Source organism: Pempheris klunzingeri, chromosome 2 (assembly GCF_042242105.1).
Source record: "Pempheris klunzingeri isolate RE-2024b chromosome 2, fPemKlu1.hap1, whole genome shotgun sequence".
In the NCBI taxonomy this organism is placed as follows: Eukaryota; Metazoa; Chordata; class Actinopteri; order Acropomatiformes; family Pempheridae; genus Pempheris; species Pempheris klunzingeri.
In genome coordinates, this window is record NC_092013.1 from 23,186,115 (window position 1) to 23,202,943 (window position 16,829).

The following is a 16,829-nucleotide window of genomic DNA, read 5'->3' on the forward strand; positions in this document are numbered from 1 at the left end:
TTAAAAAAAACAAAACAATATAACTGTTTAGACCAAAAGCGAGGTGCATTTTTCTGTGGGATTACACGTCAATGCAAAGACGCTAGAAGATGTGAACTTGCCCAGGCGACCTGAACAAAGCAAACTGGCAGGTACTGCAGTCTGAAACCTGCAGCTGTCTTGATCTTGTGAGGTCAGCATAGCTGATGTTTACATGACGTCAATGCAAATCAGACAGGAAGCTAATCGGCTCAAGCGAGTCTCCTGTCTAAACTCTTAAAAAGCTGAGGCTTCTCTTCCTGACCGACCGAATACAAGAAGCATTAAGAGTCCAATAAATGGGCAGCCAGTGTCTATATGTTGTATTAAGAACTTTATTGATACGGCACAGGAACAAACATAAAAATATTGTACAAACACAGAGGACAAAGACAGAAGAAGAGAACGTGGAGCTGCTTCACTTCTGGAAAGTCGAGTGTAGATGAGCTTTAAAGGCTGAAAGAGACAAACAGCTATTAGAACTGCAACTCCCATCAGCCCCTGCTGCCAGCAGGTTCATTGTTAACAGTTGCTGCATTCAGGAGATCATATGGTTGAGTGAATTTGACTGATCAAACAACTATCAATAACTGATCAGCCTGTAAGACTTTTATAAAGTGAAGGTCTCAGATTGTAAAAAGAAAAACTTAAATGTATTCTTTATTCCAAGGACAATGAAAGTTCGACAAATATTGATTTGTATAGGAAAAATACTTTGTAATAAAAATATGTTACTAATTTACCAAGTGCACTATGTAACGTGTTAAATATATGCAAAACATTTTTCCCCTCAGACGTGTTCCAAGGTAGGAGATGAGCTCTGCCATTATTTTGATTTCACAAACTGATCACTATCTGGCTCAGTCAAGTCCTTGTTTCTAACCCTCATTATCTGAATCATCAGATTGACGTGCCGTCATTGAAGGCAGCAGCTGCAGTTTCTTACCTTCCTGATCGTCCCAGAGTTCAGCAGCCGCTGTGTTCAGTGGACTCTCATTGTTCGGTTCTGGACGGACACAACAAAACACATCAGCTGCTGCATCGACTGCTCTGACATACATCAGAAATATACATCTGCATGTAGAGAACAAATTACATCTGCAGTAATCTAGTGAAACCTTGATGAGCCTGAAGGGTCCGGAGAAAAAAAAAAAAACAAATGCAAGAAATTAAACTTTCTGAAACATTCTTATTGACATCTAAAGTCTGTTTTTTGTGAACAGTTTCACATCTTCAGATGAGATGAACACAGCTGTGTGATGAGGTCATGCGCGGCTGTAACTTTAAAGGGTACCACTGAGAGAAATTAGCTAAAAATAGATTAAATCTAAATGAAACAGGAGTGAAAATTTTAAGTTTGGCAAAACCACAAGTTAACTTTTACAGCTCAAGTTGTCTTGAAGTTGTGAGTTCTTTAAAGTCAGAGATCCTGATGAACATTTGGACGAACTACTCTAACTATTAGCTTACAAACCAACATATTAAAAAACAGATGAGTCCCATAATTAATCTGACGGTCGTCTGCGCCAGAATTAGAGAAACGTATCTGATCTGAAGTGGAGTTTAGTTCTTCTGCTGATTGACTTAAACTGTTCACAACTGGTTTCTGCTGCCCCCAGGTGGATTAAATAAGCCACTGCACGCAGGTTTCAGATCATTTCACCTCCGACCTCTTTGGTTCAGTTCAAATAAACCCAGCTGTGTTTGCCCATCTCATTTGACTCCGGTTTGACAAACAAACCGCTAAAACAGATCGTAGTTGATTTGCGATTTTGACACAAACTCAAAAGATAGACTTTACAGCAGCCATTATGCTCTTACAACCTGGACGGCTGAAGCACTGGTTAGAATAAACTGGTTACCTCCCAGCAGGCTCTGGATGGACAGCAGGATGGAGCGGACGTCATAGAGCGCCGACCATTTGTCCTTCAGGATGTCGAGACAGATGAAACCCTGTTCGTCCACGTTAGGATGAAAGCACGGAGTGACGAACTTTACACGAGGAGCCTGATACGGATAACCAGCCGGAAACTCCAGAGACAGCCTGTACCTGAGGCCCTCGTACACCTGAGAGAGAGACAGACAGGTGAGCAGACAGACGAGTAAAAAGAAACATCCCCTGCAGATGCAGCTCTGACGACACATGACAGCGACATTTTGATTTATCATCCGTGTGCGTACCGTCCCCTGAGCTCCGTCGATGGTTCCGATCCATTTGAAAAGATTATCCGATTCTGGAAACGCTGAGATCCCTTTATTACCCGACATCTGCATCAACACAAAGAGACACCTGATGTCGTCACTGAGCCACAGAAAGTGAGCAAACCAGCACTGTAGCCAAACTTTACGGGCAGGGTTAGTAATACTGGAGAGTAGGAACCCCACCAGCAATGAAACACATCTAGGTGATGTTTGCAGACACCTTTACATGTCATCTAATGTGCTGCAGCTGAGCCACCTAGCCTGTACACTTGTTTGAAACGAGAAGCTGCTTGCCTCCCAAAAGTAGACTAGAGTCATCGATTGCAGGGATCAGAAAGTACCTGAAGACACAAAGCTCAGTCGGTTTGACTCGACTTGCAACAGCACAAGCAGCATTAGCAACGTTTTGCTACTGATGAAGTGGATACAACAGAAACCCAACTACTATTGTACAGGGAAGCAGAAGAACTGTCTGTGGAGGCCTTTACTGGCAGTATCAGTATACTTAAAAGTATGAGTATGTAATTCTGGCTGACTACTTAACATTACAGATCACTTACAATGTGAGAAACATTTGAGGTATAATAAACATGTACCAGAATTCATATTGGTGTAAAACCATTCTTCAGCAGGCATTTTATTATGGGGTATATGATGTGTACATCATGGATTATATGGAATTCTATCATACAATTGTAGTGCAAACAGCAATTACAATTCCCAGACCATTTGTAACGTTTTAATGTAATGATCTGGTTTAACTTAACACCTGAAACACTACAAATTCATGTGACTCAAGTGTCTGTTCCTTGTAAAACAAGTCAAGATAATAACATTTTAATGGTTGTGATTTCATTGCGAGTGGTGACTCAAACTTGTGAAGCCAATTGGAGAGTTTAATCAATAGCACTGAGTAAAATCTCCCTGTGAGACGGAGACAGGCGGATGTAGACCTGTGCAATGTTGGTCATCTCAAACGGGCCTTGTGGCTCTTGTGTAGCTGGCCGCTGGGTGTCTGCTCATTTTAGAGCGTTGGCACCACTGCTTTATACGAGGTTTGATTAGCTGTATCGAATTCAGGGAAACAATTACCAAATGGTGTTCTATCAAATGAATGATGATCTGAGACAAAACACGACTTCTCAGAAACGCATCATAAATGAAGAAAGCTGGTCAGAGCATGGAAAAACAGAAGTGGAATACTGAATAGGGAGATTTAAAGACTTTTAAAAAAAAAAAAAAAAAAACTAGACCCTGAGCCTCCTCCAACCACAAAGCTATATACGTGGAGCTGTTCAGCTCTTCAAGCAAAGAATCCTATCTCGATTCTTTGATTCCCAATCTGCTAGATCGGCTCTTTGGCCTTCTTGTCACTCTACAGACAGCTGCAAAGAAAATAAACCACGGACACGCAGACGAGCTTCACAAAACCTGAACCTTACACAGGGTCAGGTTTGTGAAGCTCCAGGTCAGCATGTTCCTGTAGTGAAAAAGAGCTACAAGAGACCATGTGAGGGACCTCTGGTTACCATGGTGACTAGCCCAGTGGTTGGACTGGATGAAAAGACAATATAAAAACACACAAAGCAGATATAAACTCACCATCAGAGTCATGAGCTCCTGCTGTAACCTGAGGACACACAGAGACACACAGTTAAACATCTGTCCACACACACACACCTTAAATGTCATTTACAGTCATTTTACATTTACAAACACAATGCTTCTTTAACCCTGTGTGTTTAGTCTGTGAGATACAACAAAAGGTCAGCACTAAACTGTCAACAGTGAGTGTTCAGTTTGAGCTGCTGTTGGTCACAAAATAAATGTCAGAAAACTGAAACAGTAATTTAATAAAAATGTTAACCAGCCATCATTAACACGCTGCTGTAGATAAAATCATTGTTTAGAATTGCGACATCGTCTGCAAAAAATTAACAAATTCAGGTCAATGACTTTGGGGGAAAGTTCTGTTTAGGGGGAGCTTGTAAAGAGAGCTGAAGAGAAGAAGAAGCTTTGATTGGATGTACTCAAGAGTTTAGCAGCAGCTGAACATGACAGAGCTTTAACATGAAGTGAGACACAAGATCTCTCCGAGGCTGTAGGAGTCTGTGTTCCTAACAAAACTCAGCAGGCTCAACCCGGGTTGTTTCAGATGCAACAATCTGTTTGTGTGTTTGTTTGTCCAAACACGATCGGCCTATACTGTAAAATAACATGGAGATAATGGAAAACGGCCTTAACCGTGTTGTTCAAATAAATGTCTAATTTTGGTAGTCAAATGTTAAACAGTCCATCACCCTGTCAGAATCTATGATTATGTTTATCACTCTGTAAGAAATAATTAATAGGATCTCCACTGTGACAACAGAACATCTTATTCAAATATATTCAGTGAATTTCAGGCTTCAGAGCTGCTTCAGTTAGTCAGAATCCTGGTTGTGCCCACTGTTGTCTGGAGGATCATTTCACCCAGAATTAAAACCTGATAACTGCAGAAATGAGCGGAACGGACACGGTGGTGTTTCAGATGTCACGCTGAGCTCCGGGTGAGATGAGAGCACACTAACGGAGGCTGGGCTGACACTGTTCAGACTGGAAATCATGGTCCGTATAGTCGGTGACAGCAGGACTGGCTGACCGCAGCGGCGCCGTCTCTCTTACCTTTTGGACACCGAGCCTCTGGCCGCGCTGCCGCCGCTCTCGCTGCCCTTCAGAGCGGCTGTGGTGGAAGCCGCTGCCGCTGCGGGGTCCATGTTCTGGGAGGCCATGAGTGCTAGCGGTGTGGCTACTGCTGGAGACAGACAGACAGACGGTCAGACAAGGCACACCGGGACACACAGCAGGACAAAGACACTGACACACAGCTCACAAACAGCTGGTTAAGTCCTCAGACTCGCCCTTTAAGTAGCAAGCACTCCTCTGCTCGTTAGCCCACACCAGCTAAATGTTAGCTAACGTTACCGGATGTACCGCTGAAGAATATTTACTAGTAGCCCTGTTAAGATACTGAGCTGGTTGTTAAACGGAGTTAAACAAGCCATTATTCGGTGAAGCCGTTTGGTTAATGCTCCGGTACAGCAGTGGTTCTGTTGTAGCTTCTTGCTAACGATAGCAGCACTGTTAAAGGTATCTCAGCTGGCTAACTACACATTAGCTCTTCTGTTAGCCTGTTCGTAATCTGAATAGGAGAGAACACAAAAACACAGCTGTTGTGGACAAACATTTACACACAGTATTAATGTATCTACGTGTATTAGCCGGGCGATTCGTGTACCTGGGTGACTTACCGAGTGTTAGAGGTCCGAGCGGAGCTGTTGTCCCTCTGATTCAAACTGAACACACTCCCGCCCCCCGGTTTAAACCGGCGCTTCCTCTCTCGCACAGCCAATCAGCGCCCGACTTTTAAAAACAAACTACCTCTGGCCATCCAATGAAATGGTGTGTACGGAAGGAACAATGATGTGATTGGACAGGAGGGACGTCTGGAACGCGACGAAACCGACCGAACTTCCGAACTATCTTAGCCTGTTTTTGTGTATGTGTGTGTGTGTGTGTGTGTGTGTGTGTGTGTGTGTGTGTGTGTGTGTGTGTGTGTGTGTGTCTACGTGTATACCGAAACTCACACAAGATATACACACACAGATTGATAAACATACACACATATAGACAGACAGACAGACAGATAGATAGACAGATAGATAGATAGATAGATAGATAGATAGATAGATAGATAGATAGATAGATAGACAGACAGACAGACAGACAGACAGACAGACAGACAGACAGATAGATAGATAGATAGATAGATAGAATACAATATTAACATAGCGTTGGTCCAATGATAATTTCCAGCTTCAGTTCTCCAACACTTTGCTGTATGGAAATGTGATTAACTGGCTGTGCAGCAATTGCTACATACAGCAGTATTTTAGAAAATAAATCATAATTTTTATTCCAAAAGTCCAAATTTCCTTTTTCAAATTTCCTTTCCCTTTGAGCAGTTGAGCAGTAGATAGTTACTTGCATTAGCCAACACAACAGTTGGCTTCTAACAGCCCTGAAGGACTGTTAGGCTAATAATGTGAATGGATTTGGACTAAGGGCTCAGCAGCAGCACAGAGGAATGGAGAGCTCCACTCTGTTGGTGCAGCCCTGGGTGGGCTTCGCTGCCCCAGCTGTCTGGGTGGGACCCAAAATGGGACAATAGTGACATGCGGTGGCCAGGCGTCCTGCTTCTGTCCGCTCACACAGGACCAAATACTCAAGCAGGCAACTGACTGGTTGCACAGCATGGAGAACTTCACAGACGCTGCCACCATACTGGACTGTATGCAGGGCCGGCTCTAGGCATAGGCCATATAGGCGGTCGCCTAGAGCACCAGCTGCTGGAGGGGCGCTGCCGGTAATAATTTGCATCCCCGAGTGGCGCCGCTGTTGAGACGCACGCAGAGAGTTTGCGTCAATGTCATATATGGTTGTGCTCATAAGTTTACATACCCTGGCTTTTATTTTGGAAGTTATGACTGATCATGCAGAAAACTTTTCTTTTATTTAGAGATAGTGGTCAGGTGAAGCCATTTATTATCTTTTTAAATCATAATGATAACTGAAATCACCCAAATGGCCCTGATCAAAAGTTTACATACCCTTGAAGGTTTGGCCCGATGATATTCACACAGGTTGACACACACGGGTTTAAATGGCTATTAGGGGAAAGTGTCCACACCTGTGACTTGTTTGATTGTAATTAGTGTCTGTGTATAAATAGTCAGTGGGTTTCTTAGATCTGGAGAGAGCCCTGCACCTTTCATCCAGAGCTGCACAGTTTTTCTGGATACTGAGCCATGGGGAAAGCAAAATAACTGTCCAAGGACCTGCGAGAAAAGGTAGTTGAGCTCTATAAATCAGGAAAAGGATATTAAAAGATATCCAAAGTAAAATTAAGCTTTTGTGAAGCACTGAACCACTTGAGCCAGTTGTTTAGAAAATGGGTTGATTACTCGAAGCTTCAGTTACAGTGACCTCTCCTGGCGAAGTGCGAGGCTGCAGCGGATTTGAAGTATCATGTTCTATTTACAAATAAAGATTGATGAATGTGTGTATTGTGTTATTGAGGAGAGAGTGCTGGGAAAATATGCCATGGGATGGGGAGCACTCAAAGATTTTTACTGAGGTACATTTGTTTTTCAGCTGTTTTTGGATTGAGCCAGTTTCTTTTTTTTTGCTCACAACTTCTCCACATTTGGAAAATACTCGCTCACAAGGAGCAGATTATGCTGGCGTGCATAAAAATCGTCTGGCTAGTTTGAACAGATGAGGGTACACGTTTTGATGGATCAACCAGTAAGCCAGTGGGTCTTCTGATCTTTCCAGCGGTGGATCAGTCACTGCACCTCCACTGTAGCATCCGCTATGGCATTCCTTGCCCTCCTTGCTTCAGAAGCATCTCTGTTCAGAGTTTCCCAAAGGTTAATACCTGAAAGACAAAAGTAAAGGTAATCATGAGTACTGAAAGGTTTCAGTTTGTATCCTTTTTTATTTGTACGTATCTTGTCCTGCATTTTATCAATAACATTAGTTGTGGATGATGGATTTTCAACATTTGCTGGTGCTGGTTGGTGCTTGCTTCTGTAGGTGTGTCAGGTGGTGTGTATCTTATCAATTGTGAGCATTGTGCTGTCAGTCGTTTTACTGATGCCTGTGCCTGTACTTGATTGTAGAATTCAATGGTTTTGAATCTAGGATCCAGCAGCGTTGAAATGGTCAGTGCTGTTTGGTTCTCCGTAGTGTCAAACTTGTTTTGCATCACTGACACCAAGTTCTGTCCCAGTAGTTTAGCTGTGTTGTGGCTTATTTTCCCCATTGTGTCATACAAGTATAACATTAACATTTTCGTCATTGGGATAACCGTTGACCCTGAGACTCCTTGGACAGTTGTACTGTTGCCTGGTAAAAGGGGGCAAGCAATGGCAGGCATGCAGCAGCTGTTTCATAGTCCTCAGAAGACAGAGGTCTCACGTCTGTTCTGACTGTCTCGCTTCGAAAAGGCGTTGTAGCATGAGGAAGGTGCTGTTCCAGCGTGTGTCCACCTCCTGAATAGGCTTCATCACTGGGTGATTCATCTGCTCCTGCACTTCTCTGAGCTTCTCTTTTGCTGTTGTGCTGATTTTGAAGAATGTGACTACTTTTTGTGCCATTGTGCGTAGGTCTTGTAGGCCAGAAGTTGCATCAAGAGACTTCTTCACCACTAAATTTAGTGAATGAGCAAAGCAAAGTGCATGTCTTAGATTTAAACTTCTGACAGAGGCAACCATATTAGCTCCTGCATCATTAATAGCTGTTTGGAACCTTGTTATTGGGGCAGCTCTTGTGTTGACATTTGAATCGCAGATTTTGAACGGACACACGCCGACAGGATGGAATGTTCTCGCATCATCAAAGGCAGAATTCCGTGAGGTTCTGAAGAGTATATAAGTAGGTGACATTTCTTCAGGCAGTCACGTCATTTCATTTCAACCCGTTCAACAGCACTGTGAGACGAGGATATCTTGGAAGAATTGACAACGCAGACCACTGATACAGACGACATCTGTTCATCAGAGCCCAACTGCAACTTTACACGACAGCATTTCTTTTAAATTGGTTCTTCCAGCCAAAGGAAATGCAGCCAGTACGCGAGCCAAGGCGATACAACAGGGACGCCAGTCAGCAGGCCCCAGTCGTGTCTCGCCACAACGTCCCGATGGAGTCTGATTCACTTCGTTCTGAAGTTGCGAGGCTTAATGAACTCTTGGAGAGAGAGAAAGCCCGCAATTTGAATGAAAAAGAAATCAGAGTCCAACTTGACCAAGAGTTGGATGACATCAAGGTGAAACTGACCAAGCAGAAAACCCTGAAAGAAATGTATATCAACAGGGAAAAGGAAACCAGAAGACAGCTAGAGAGGCTGCAGCAGTGCAGTGATCAAGAAACTCTACGCACTGCAGAGGTTGCTGCTCAGGGGAGGGACACCAGCCAGCATAAGAAGACGGCTGATCTCCATCTGGAGATCAGCTGTCTCAAAGAAGAACTGGAAAGGATGAGCGCTTCACACCATGAGGTCAGCGTCCGCTATGAAAGGGACCAGCATCTGATCCAGACCTTGAGGGCTGAGCAGGACGCCCTCCGTCAGAAGGTCTCAGAAGAGGTGCCGTGCGGGCAGAGGGAGGCCATTCCGAATGCTCCGGCCATGACACACAAAACCGATGTTGACGTCCCAATGGAGTCTGATTCACTTCGTTCTGAAGTTGCGAGGCTCAATGAACTCTTGGAGAGAGAGAAAGCCCGCAATTTGAGTGAGAAAGAAATCAGAGTCCAACTTGACCAAGAGTTGGATGACATCAAGGTGAAACTGACCAAGCAGAAAACCCTGAAAGAAATGTATATCAACAGGGGAAAGGAAACCAGAAGAGAGCTAGAGAGGCTTCAAGAAACTCTACGCACTGCAGAGGTTGCTGCTCAGGCGAGGGACACCAGCCAGCATAAGAAGATGGCTGATCTCCGTCTGGAGATCAACCGTCTCAAAGAAGAACTGGAGAAGATGAGCGCTTCACACCATAAGGTCAGCATCCGCTATGAAAGGGTCCTGGCCACTGTCAGACAGCAGGCTGAAACCCGTCAGTGTGAGCTTGAGAAGGAAATCAGGTGTCACGCAGACAGGGTGTCAGAGGACCAGCGTCTGATCCAGACCTTGAGGGCTGAGCTGGACGCCCTCCGTCAGAAGGTCTCAGAAGAGGGGCCATGCGGGCAGAGGGAGGCCATCCCAAATGCTCCGGCTATCAAACCTCTGAAGGAGGCTGGTGTCCCAGAGAAGAAGCCGTGCGAGCAGGAGGAAGCCATTCCGAATGCTCCAGCTATCAAACTTCTGGAGGAGGTCGAGATCTTAGAGAAGATGCCGTGCGGGCAGGAGGAAGCCATTCCGAATGCTCCGGCTATCAAACTTCTGGAGGAGGTCGAGATCGTAGAGAAGATGCCGTACGGGCAGGAGGAAGCCATTCCGAATGCTCCGGCTATCAAACTTCTGGAGGAGGTCGAGATCTTAGAGAAGATGCCGTGCGGGCAGGAGGAAGCCATTCCGAATGCTCCGGCTATCAAACTTCTGGAGGAGGTCGAGATCTTAGAGAAGATGCCGTGCGGGCAGGAGGAAGCCATTCCGAATGCTCCGGCCATGACACAGGAAACCGATGTTGACGTCCCAGAGAAGAAGCCATGCAAGCAGGAGGAAGCCATTCCGAATGCTCCGGCTATCAAACTTCTGGAGGAGGTCGAGATCTTAGAGAAGATGCCGTGCGGGCAGGAGGAAGCCATTCCGAATGCTCCGGCTATCATACTTCTGGAGGAGGTCGAGATCGTAGAGAAGATGCCGTGCGGGCAGGAGGAAGCCATTCCGAATGCTCCGGCTATCAAACTTCTGGAGGAGGTCGAGATCTTAGAGAAGATGCTGTGCGGGCAGGAGGAAGCCATTCCGAATGCTCCGGCTATCAAACTTCTGGAGGAGGTCGAGATCGTAGAGAAGATGCCGTGCGGGCAGGAGGAAGCCATTCCGAATGCTCCGGCTATCGATGCCCTGAAGAAAGCTGATGTCTCTCAGGAGAATCTCCCAGAGACGAAGCGGATTTCAGGCTTGAAAAGATTTCGCCACTTTCTGGGTTTGAGAAAACCAAAGTGCTGGAAGAAAAAGAAAGAAGAAAACGTGTCTCCATCCAACTGAGGCACCTTACCGGACTTTACCCCCCCCACCTATTGAGGCCAAGAAGTCCATAGGCCCTTTTCACAGCAAACATTTTGTCTTGTCATAATACGACAAGCCAAAATGTCTGCAGTGAAAAAGGTTTATTTGATAACATGATGAAAACCATACACCCAAACAAGGCAACATCATGTCATTTCACATCGGCATGGAGGTGCAGTGGTCTTCCACGGAGAGAACCTGCCAAACGGCTGGTGTATTTCTGTGTGGAGGTCTTATGTTCCCCCCGTGGCTGTTGGGGTTTTCTCCGGGTGCTCCGGTTCCCCCCACACCACAATAATAATAATAATAATAATAAATAGATAATTAGATAAAATTCCTGTATATGTATTTGTGTTTTGTTGTCGCTGTCCAGTCAAGTTTTTAAAGAATCTGTTCTCCAATTTAGGGTCACGTCTCTCTTGAGGTGGGGATAGGCATTACCACTGTTGACCTGATTATGAGTATAATTGCCATTCCCAATAAGCATCTGTCAGCTTAGAAATTACACGATGTACAAAGATGCTGGTTGCCTGGAAACTAATGTCTTCAGATGTTGTACACTATCAAAAAATTTCGTAGATTTTACGATGAAAAACTGTCAAACCATGACAGTAAAAATCTGTAAACTCTAAAACAGTTTGATACTGTTTATACAACACTGAATCACCATAAATAAGTTAATCAGGAAAAAAATTTATTTTTTACAGTTTTTCTCTCGAAAAAATACATTTCCCTACTCTTACACTGTTTTTTTTAAATGGAAAAATGCCGTAATATGTCTAACATTCAATACTGTGATTTTTGCATTTATTTCTCGAAAAGAATACAATTTTTCACAGTTAAATGAACACACTATTGTGCTAATAACGGAAACATGCCGTAATATTTATAAGAAGTAACATGACGATTTTTGCATTTATTTTATGTAAACAATACAGTTTATACCTGAGAAATTGATCTACTTTTGTGTTAATAACGGACATTATTGTACATGATTTAATATTTATGACAGCTATAACCGCAATTTTTGCATACACATCATGCTAAAAATACATATTAAATGTTAAATACACAAACTGTTGTGCTGATAATGGAAAAATGCTGTAATATTTATAACAGGTCACATTGCAGTTTTTACATTCATTTCTCGTAAAGAATGCAGTTTGTAACTACTACTCTACTATACTATTGTGCAGATAACAGAACTATGCCATAATAAACTCAGCAAAAATAGTTTTGTAGATTATTTCTCTGTTGTTACAATGCTAATTGTCATTGTTTTTCATACGGTTGGAGAGCCTGTTTATTTGCCTTTACAATGAATTACATTAACAATTTCCATCCTAAAAAAAAAAAAAATTGCCTTAAATGTTGTTTAAATTCATATCTTGAAAGTAACTCTCATACGTGAATCTCTCATGAACTTTTGGAATTAAAACATGCATACATTTTGCAATTTTTTGTTGGTGTCAGGTTATTCAACTTCTGTGTAGACTCCATTGTTCCAGTAGAGACTGTTCACTGTTACCCAAACAACAAGCCGTGGGTAACAAAGGACATCAAGGCCCTCCTGAATGATAAGAAGAGGGCTTTCAGGGCTGGCAACAAGGAGGAGATGAGAATCACACAGAGACACCTGAAGTACAAGATCAGAGAGGCTAAGGAGGAATATAGGAAGAAGTTGGAGCGGAAACTCCAACAAAATAACTACAGAGAGGTCTGGAGAGGGATGAGAACAATCACTGGTTTTAAGTCAGCTGGCAACAGTGGAGTTGAAGGCAGTGTGGAATGGGCCAATGAACTTAATCTGTTCTTCAACAGATTTGATGCCCAGGCCCCTGCACTCCCTATAGACACTAACATCAACACCTCGATTATTCTGCCCCCAACAACACCTACTCCACTCTCTCCCCCTCACCCTCCTTACAGCCTCTCATCTTCAAGGGAAGGCCACTCTTTCCCCACCCCCTCACCCCCATCTTCAGTGACTATCACAGCTGAAGATGTTAGAAGACAGCTGGGGAAACTTCACTCTGGCAAGGCTGCAGGCCCTGATGGTATCAGCCCCAGGGTGCTCAAAACCTGTGCCATCCAGCTCTGTGGAGTTCTTCAGCATGTCTTCAATATGAGTTTGAGTCTGCGGAGGGTCCCGGTGATGTGGAAGACGTCCTGCCTAGTTCCTGTGCCAAAGAAGCCGCGCCCCGGTGACTCTAAGGACTACAGACCTGTGGCGCTGACCTCCCACATCATGAAGACCCTGGAGAGACTCATCTTGGAGCAGCTCCGGCCCGTGGTCAAATCATTTTTGGACCGCCTACAGTTCGCCTACCAGCCCCAACTTGGAGTGGAGGATGCCATCATCTACCTGCTTGACCGCATCTACACTCACCTGGACAAGACGGCGAGCACTGTGAGAGTCATGTTTTTTGACTTCTCCAGTGCTTTCAACACCATCAGCCCAGGTCTACTGGGTAAGAAGATGTCAGCAATGCAGGTGGACCCCACCATCGTGTCCTGGATTGTGGACTATCTGACTGGCAGACCACAGTATGTGCTCCTGAAACGCTGTGTGTCAGACAGAGTGGTCAGCAACACCGGGGCCCCACAGGGGACTGTCCTCTCTCCTTTCCTCTTCACCCTCTACACCACGGAAACTACTGCACGGAGACCTGTCATCTCCAGAAGTTTTCTAATGACTCTGCGGTGGTTGGATGTATCAGCAAGGGTGATGAGGTCGAGTACAGGGCTGTTGTGGACAACTTTGTCACATGGTGTGAGCAGAACCATCTACAGCTCAATGTGACAAAGACGAAGGAACTGGTGGTGGATCTGAGGAAGACCAAGGTGCCGGTGTCCCCTGTTTTCATTCAGGGGGTCAGTGTGGACATTGTTGAGTATTATAAGTACTTGGGGGTACACATTGATAACAAACTGGACTGGGGGAGGAACATTGATGCCCTTTATAGGAAGGGCCAGAGCCGTCTCTGTTTTCTGAGGCGGTTGAGGTCCTTCAACATCTGCAGGACCAGGGCCGGCTCTAGGCATAGGCCATATAGGCCGTCGCCTAGAGCGGCAGCTGCTGGAGGGGCGCTGCCGGTAATAATTTGCATCCCTGAGTGGCCTGGCCCACTTCCTGAAGGCTTGGCTTGGATTTTAATGGCGGTTGGCAAACCAGTTTATAGATGCATTTCAACCGCCTGGACAGGAGTGTGTAACATCAGATTGGCAGGGAAAATAAAAATATCTCAAGACAAACCCCCAAGAAAACAGCGACAAATTTCAGGCAATAGTTTGCAGCTTCATGTCACTGGCTAACATTAAAAATCACACACTGGAGCAGCAATCTGCTGCTGTTATTCGGTTCTGTGTGACCTCTCTATGGTCTTGGTGTAAAAAGGGCTGAATATGTGAAAGTACACACATGGGATATCTGAGTGTGTATCCATTATCACAAGAAGCATAACTGTGTAGTAGAAAGATTGGGAAATTAAAATAAGGGGTGTTATAACTCAATAAAATGTGAAGAGAAAGAGCATTTAAAGAGAGAGAGATGGACCGTGACTAGACTCAGACTGAGCCACTGCGGGGGATCATTAAATGCAGCTATTACATGGAACAAATAGCAAAGTTTGATGCTGTATTATCACACCAGAACACAGAAGAGCGGAGAACCGGTCAAACATTGTGAAAACACTTGTTGAATCCATCACTTCACTCTTGGGAACAAATACACTGCTACCTAAACCTGACCTGTGACGGGCAGCACTGCGCCGGAAGACGTCGAGTCTGTCGGGCAAACGGAAGAAGAAGAAGAAGAAGACGAGGAAGACGGAAGTGTTGGTGCTAGATGGTGCCTGAGCCCAGACAGAAAAGATGAACGCGCCACCCGCCTTCGAGTCGTTTCTACTGTTTGAAGGAGAGAAAAAGATTAGTATCACTAAAGATACTAAAGTCCCGAATGCATGTTTATTCACCCTGAACAAGGAGGACCATACGCTGGGGAACATCATCCGAGCGTAAGAGGCTAAGTGTGCTAACAGCATGCTAACAAATACACACAGCGTCAACTATACTAACAGCTTCTACATACAGGGCACTAGCATGGGCTAGCTATGTACATGCTATCATGCTAACAGGCTCCTGTTAGAGAAGCCCTGTTTAAAACTACGGCACAGGCGGACATTTAGCAAAATAACTAGTCTTCATCGCAGAAATGTTTCCTTTTGTAAAACTGAAAAGTGCAGTATGAACACACATCTGATAGAATAATAGAACGGTGCTAATGCAGCAGCTTTTATTGTGAAAGGCCTTCAATGAAACAGAATTCTGCTCTTTTGTTCCCACACTGACAGCTGACCAGATACAAGTGTGAGACATCAATCTCAATCAGGATCACGTCACAGTTAAGAAAATATAGATTGGCATCTGCAGCTTGTAATCATGTGATCAAATATCTGATCAGTTGAATAACTGAACATACAGCTGAAGGACTGACAGAGCTGAGTACAGATCTCTTAATTACATCATTAGACACATTCATGGACCTGGAAAAAAATGATTGATAACACGATGATGTGTTTTTCCTATCTAGTGTCAGCTGCTGCTGCAACACACAGTTGAGTTAGATGTGAACTTTGTATCTAACTTTTCTCCAAAGATAGTGTTTGATCTGTAATTTGTGGTGATGTCAGGATCCTAACTGTGTGTGTGTGTTTGTGTGTGTGTGTGTGTGTGTGTGTGTGTGTGTGTCAGTCAGCTGTTGAAAGATCCTCAGGTTCTGTTTGCTGGTTATAAAGTCCCTCATCCTCTGGAACACAAGATCGTCATCAGAGTGCAGACCACACCTGACTACAGTCCACAGGTATCACACTCGCCTGACATCATGTTATTACTGTTTTATTTTGACAGAAGGGGATGTCATGTACCTGATGTGTTCTGTTGACAGGAAGCGTTTACGAACGCCATCACAGATCTCATCAGTGAGCTCTCTCTGCTGGAGGAGCGCTTCAGAGTGGCGATCAAGGACAAACAGGAAGGGATCGAGTGACTTCTCCCCCTCCTCATGAAGTCGCTTACTGCCGATCAGATCGTTCTCATACTGTTTCTGTTTCATTGTTGGTTTATTTTTTATAAATAAAGTGCATGATGTCACAACCTGCAGGGTTTGGTGTGTGATGTAACATTCTGTGATGTTAACCTGCATCTCAGACATCATCAGAGCTGTCTCTTCATTAAGTTCAAACTAACATATTAAAGTTCACTACAGTCTATATTTTTCCTGTGTAGTAATAAACCGCTGCATTGTTCTGTTATTATCCTGAAACAAAATCAATGGGCTTCATCTCCTTCAGAGATCTGACATATCACTGATGGCCTTTTTACAAGCTCGTGACTCGTTAGTGTGAAAACAATGTGGCAGCCAGATGATGTTGAACAGCTGGCTTCTGGTTCCTCCACCGCCTCAGGTGTGTTGTGTTTTGGAGTATGATAACCCAAATACCCAAATACTTACACATTGTACATGTTGATGCATTAGAGTCCTGATTATCAGACCAGCTTGGCTTTGCTTGCTAGTGTCCTCCTTTGTTATTAATTAGCGTACTTACCTATTGGTCAATATGATAGTAGTTAAGTGCCCTCTGCTGGATGGCAGATAATCTGATAAACTGAAAATCCGAAACAGTTCGGCATCAATTTTGGTACAACTTGATGCTCAACGTTAAACTAAAGGTTAATACTAAAGTGTGAGACCTAAAATAAGAGAAATCCAAAAAGTTTTAACCCTGTTTAAACTGGTTTGATCTGCTTCAGTTAATGAAGAGAGGGAGAGCAGGTC

General features: G+C 44.2%; 2 protein-coding genes across 3 annotated transcripts; one reads left to right on the forward strand and one right to left on the reverse strand.

The window, feature by feature from the left end:
* Positions 1 to 337: 337 nt before the first annotated feature.
* ube2c (ubiquitin-conjugating enzyme E2C) lies at positions 338 to 5,570 on the reverse strand. 2 transcript variants are annotated; one of them, XM_070844259.1, is made up of 7 exons: positions 5,511 to 5,570; positions 4,885 to 5,014; positions 3,823 to 3,850; positions 2,200 to 2,286; positions 1,881 to 2,085; positions 965 to 1,024; positions 338 to 474 (listed from the first exon to the last, which is right to left on the reverse strand). In XM_070844259.1, exons 2-7 carry the CDS (start codon positions 4,989 to 4,991, stop codon positions 437 to 439), a joined length of 525 nt encoding a protein of 174 aa, XP_070700360.1. In that variant the 5' UTR covers positions 4,992 to 5,014; positions 5,511 to 5,570; the 3' UTR covers positions 338 to 436. The 2 variants fall into 2 exon arrangements, with proteins under 2 accessions (XP_070700360.1, XP_070700369.1); XM_070844268.1 differs by having other exon boundaries at positions 4,885 to 5,011; positions 5,511 to 5,550.
* A 9,240-nt stretch (positions 5,571 to 14,810) lies between these two features.
* On the forward strand, positions 14,811 to 16,147 carry polr2j (RNA polymerase II subunit J). Its single transcript, XM_070847681.1, has 3 exons — positions 14,811 to 15,009; positions 15,746 to 15,854; positions 15,939 to 16,147. Exons 1-3 carry the CDS (start codon positions 14,867 to 14,869, stop codon positions 16,038 to 16,040), a joined length of 354 nt encoding a protein of 117 aa, XP_070703782.1. The 5' UTR covers positions 14,811 to 14,866; the 3' UTR covers positions 16,041 to 16,147.
* Positions 16,148 to 16,829: the final 682 nt, after the last annotated feature.

Bases quoted from the DNA above. Each gene is read 5' to 3' on its own strand.
- ube2c (XM_070844259.1), bottom strand. From the start codon at position 4,991: ATGGCCTCCCAGAACATGGACCCCGCAGCGGCAGCGGCTTCCACCACA. The intron at 2,086-2,199 runs GTACGCACACGG...TCTCTCTCTCAG, and splicing joins TCGACGGAGCTCAGGGGACG to GTGTACGAGGGCCTCAGGTA. The intron at 1,025-1,880 runs GTAACCAGTTTA...GTGTCCGTCCAG, and splicing joins CATCCAGAGCCTGCTGGGAG to AACCGAACAATGAGAGTCCA.
- polr2j (XM_070847681.1), top strand. From the start codon at position 14,867: ATGAACGCGCCACCCGCCTTCGAGTCGTTTCTACTGTTTGAAGGAGAG. The intron at 15,010-15,745 runs GTAAGAGGCTAA...TGTGTGTGTCAG, and splicing joins CTGGGGAACATCATCCGAGC to TCAGCTGTTGAAAGATCCTC. The intron at 15,855-15,938 runs GTATCACACTCG...TTCTGTTGACAG, and splicing joins CACCTGACTACAGTCCACAG to GAAGCGTTTACGAACGCCAT.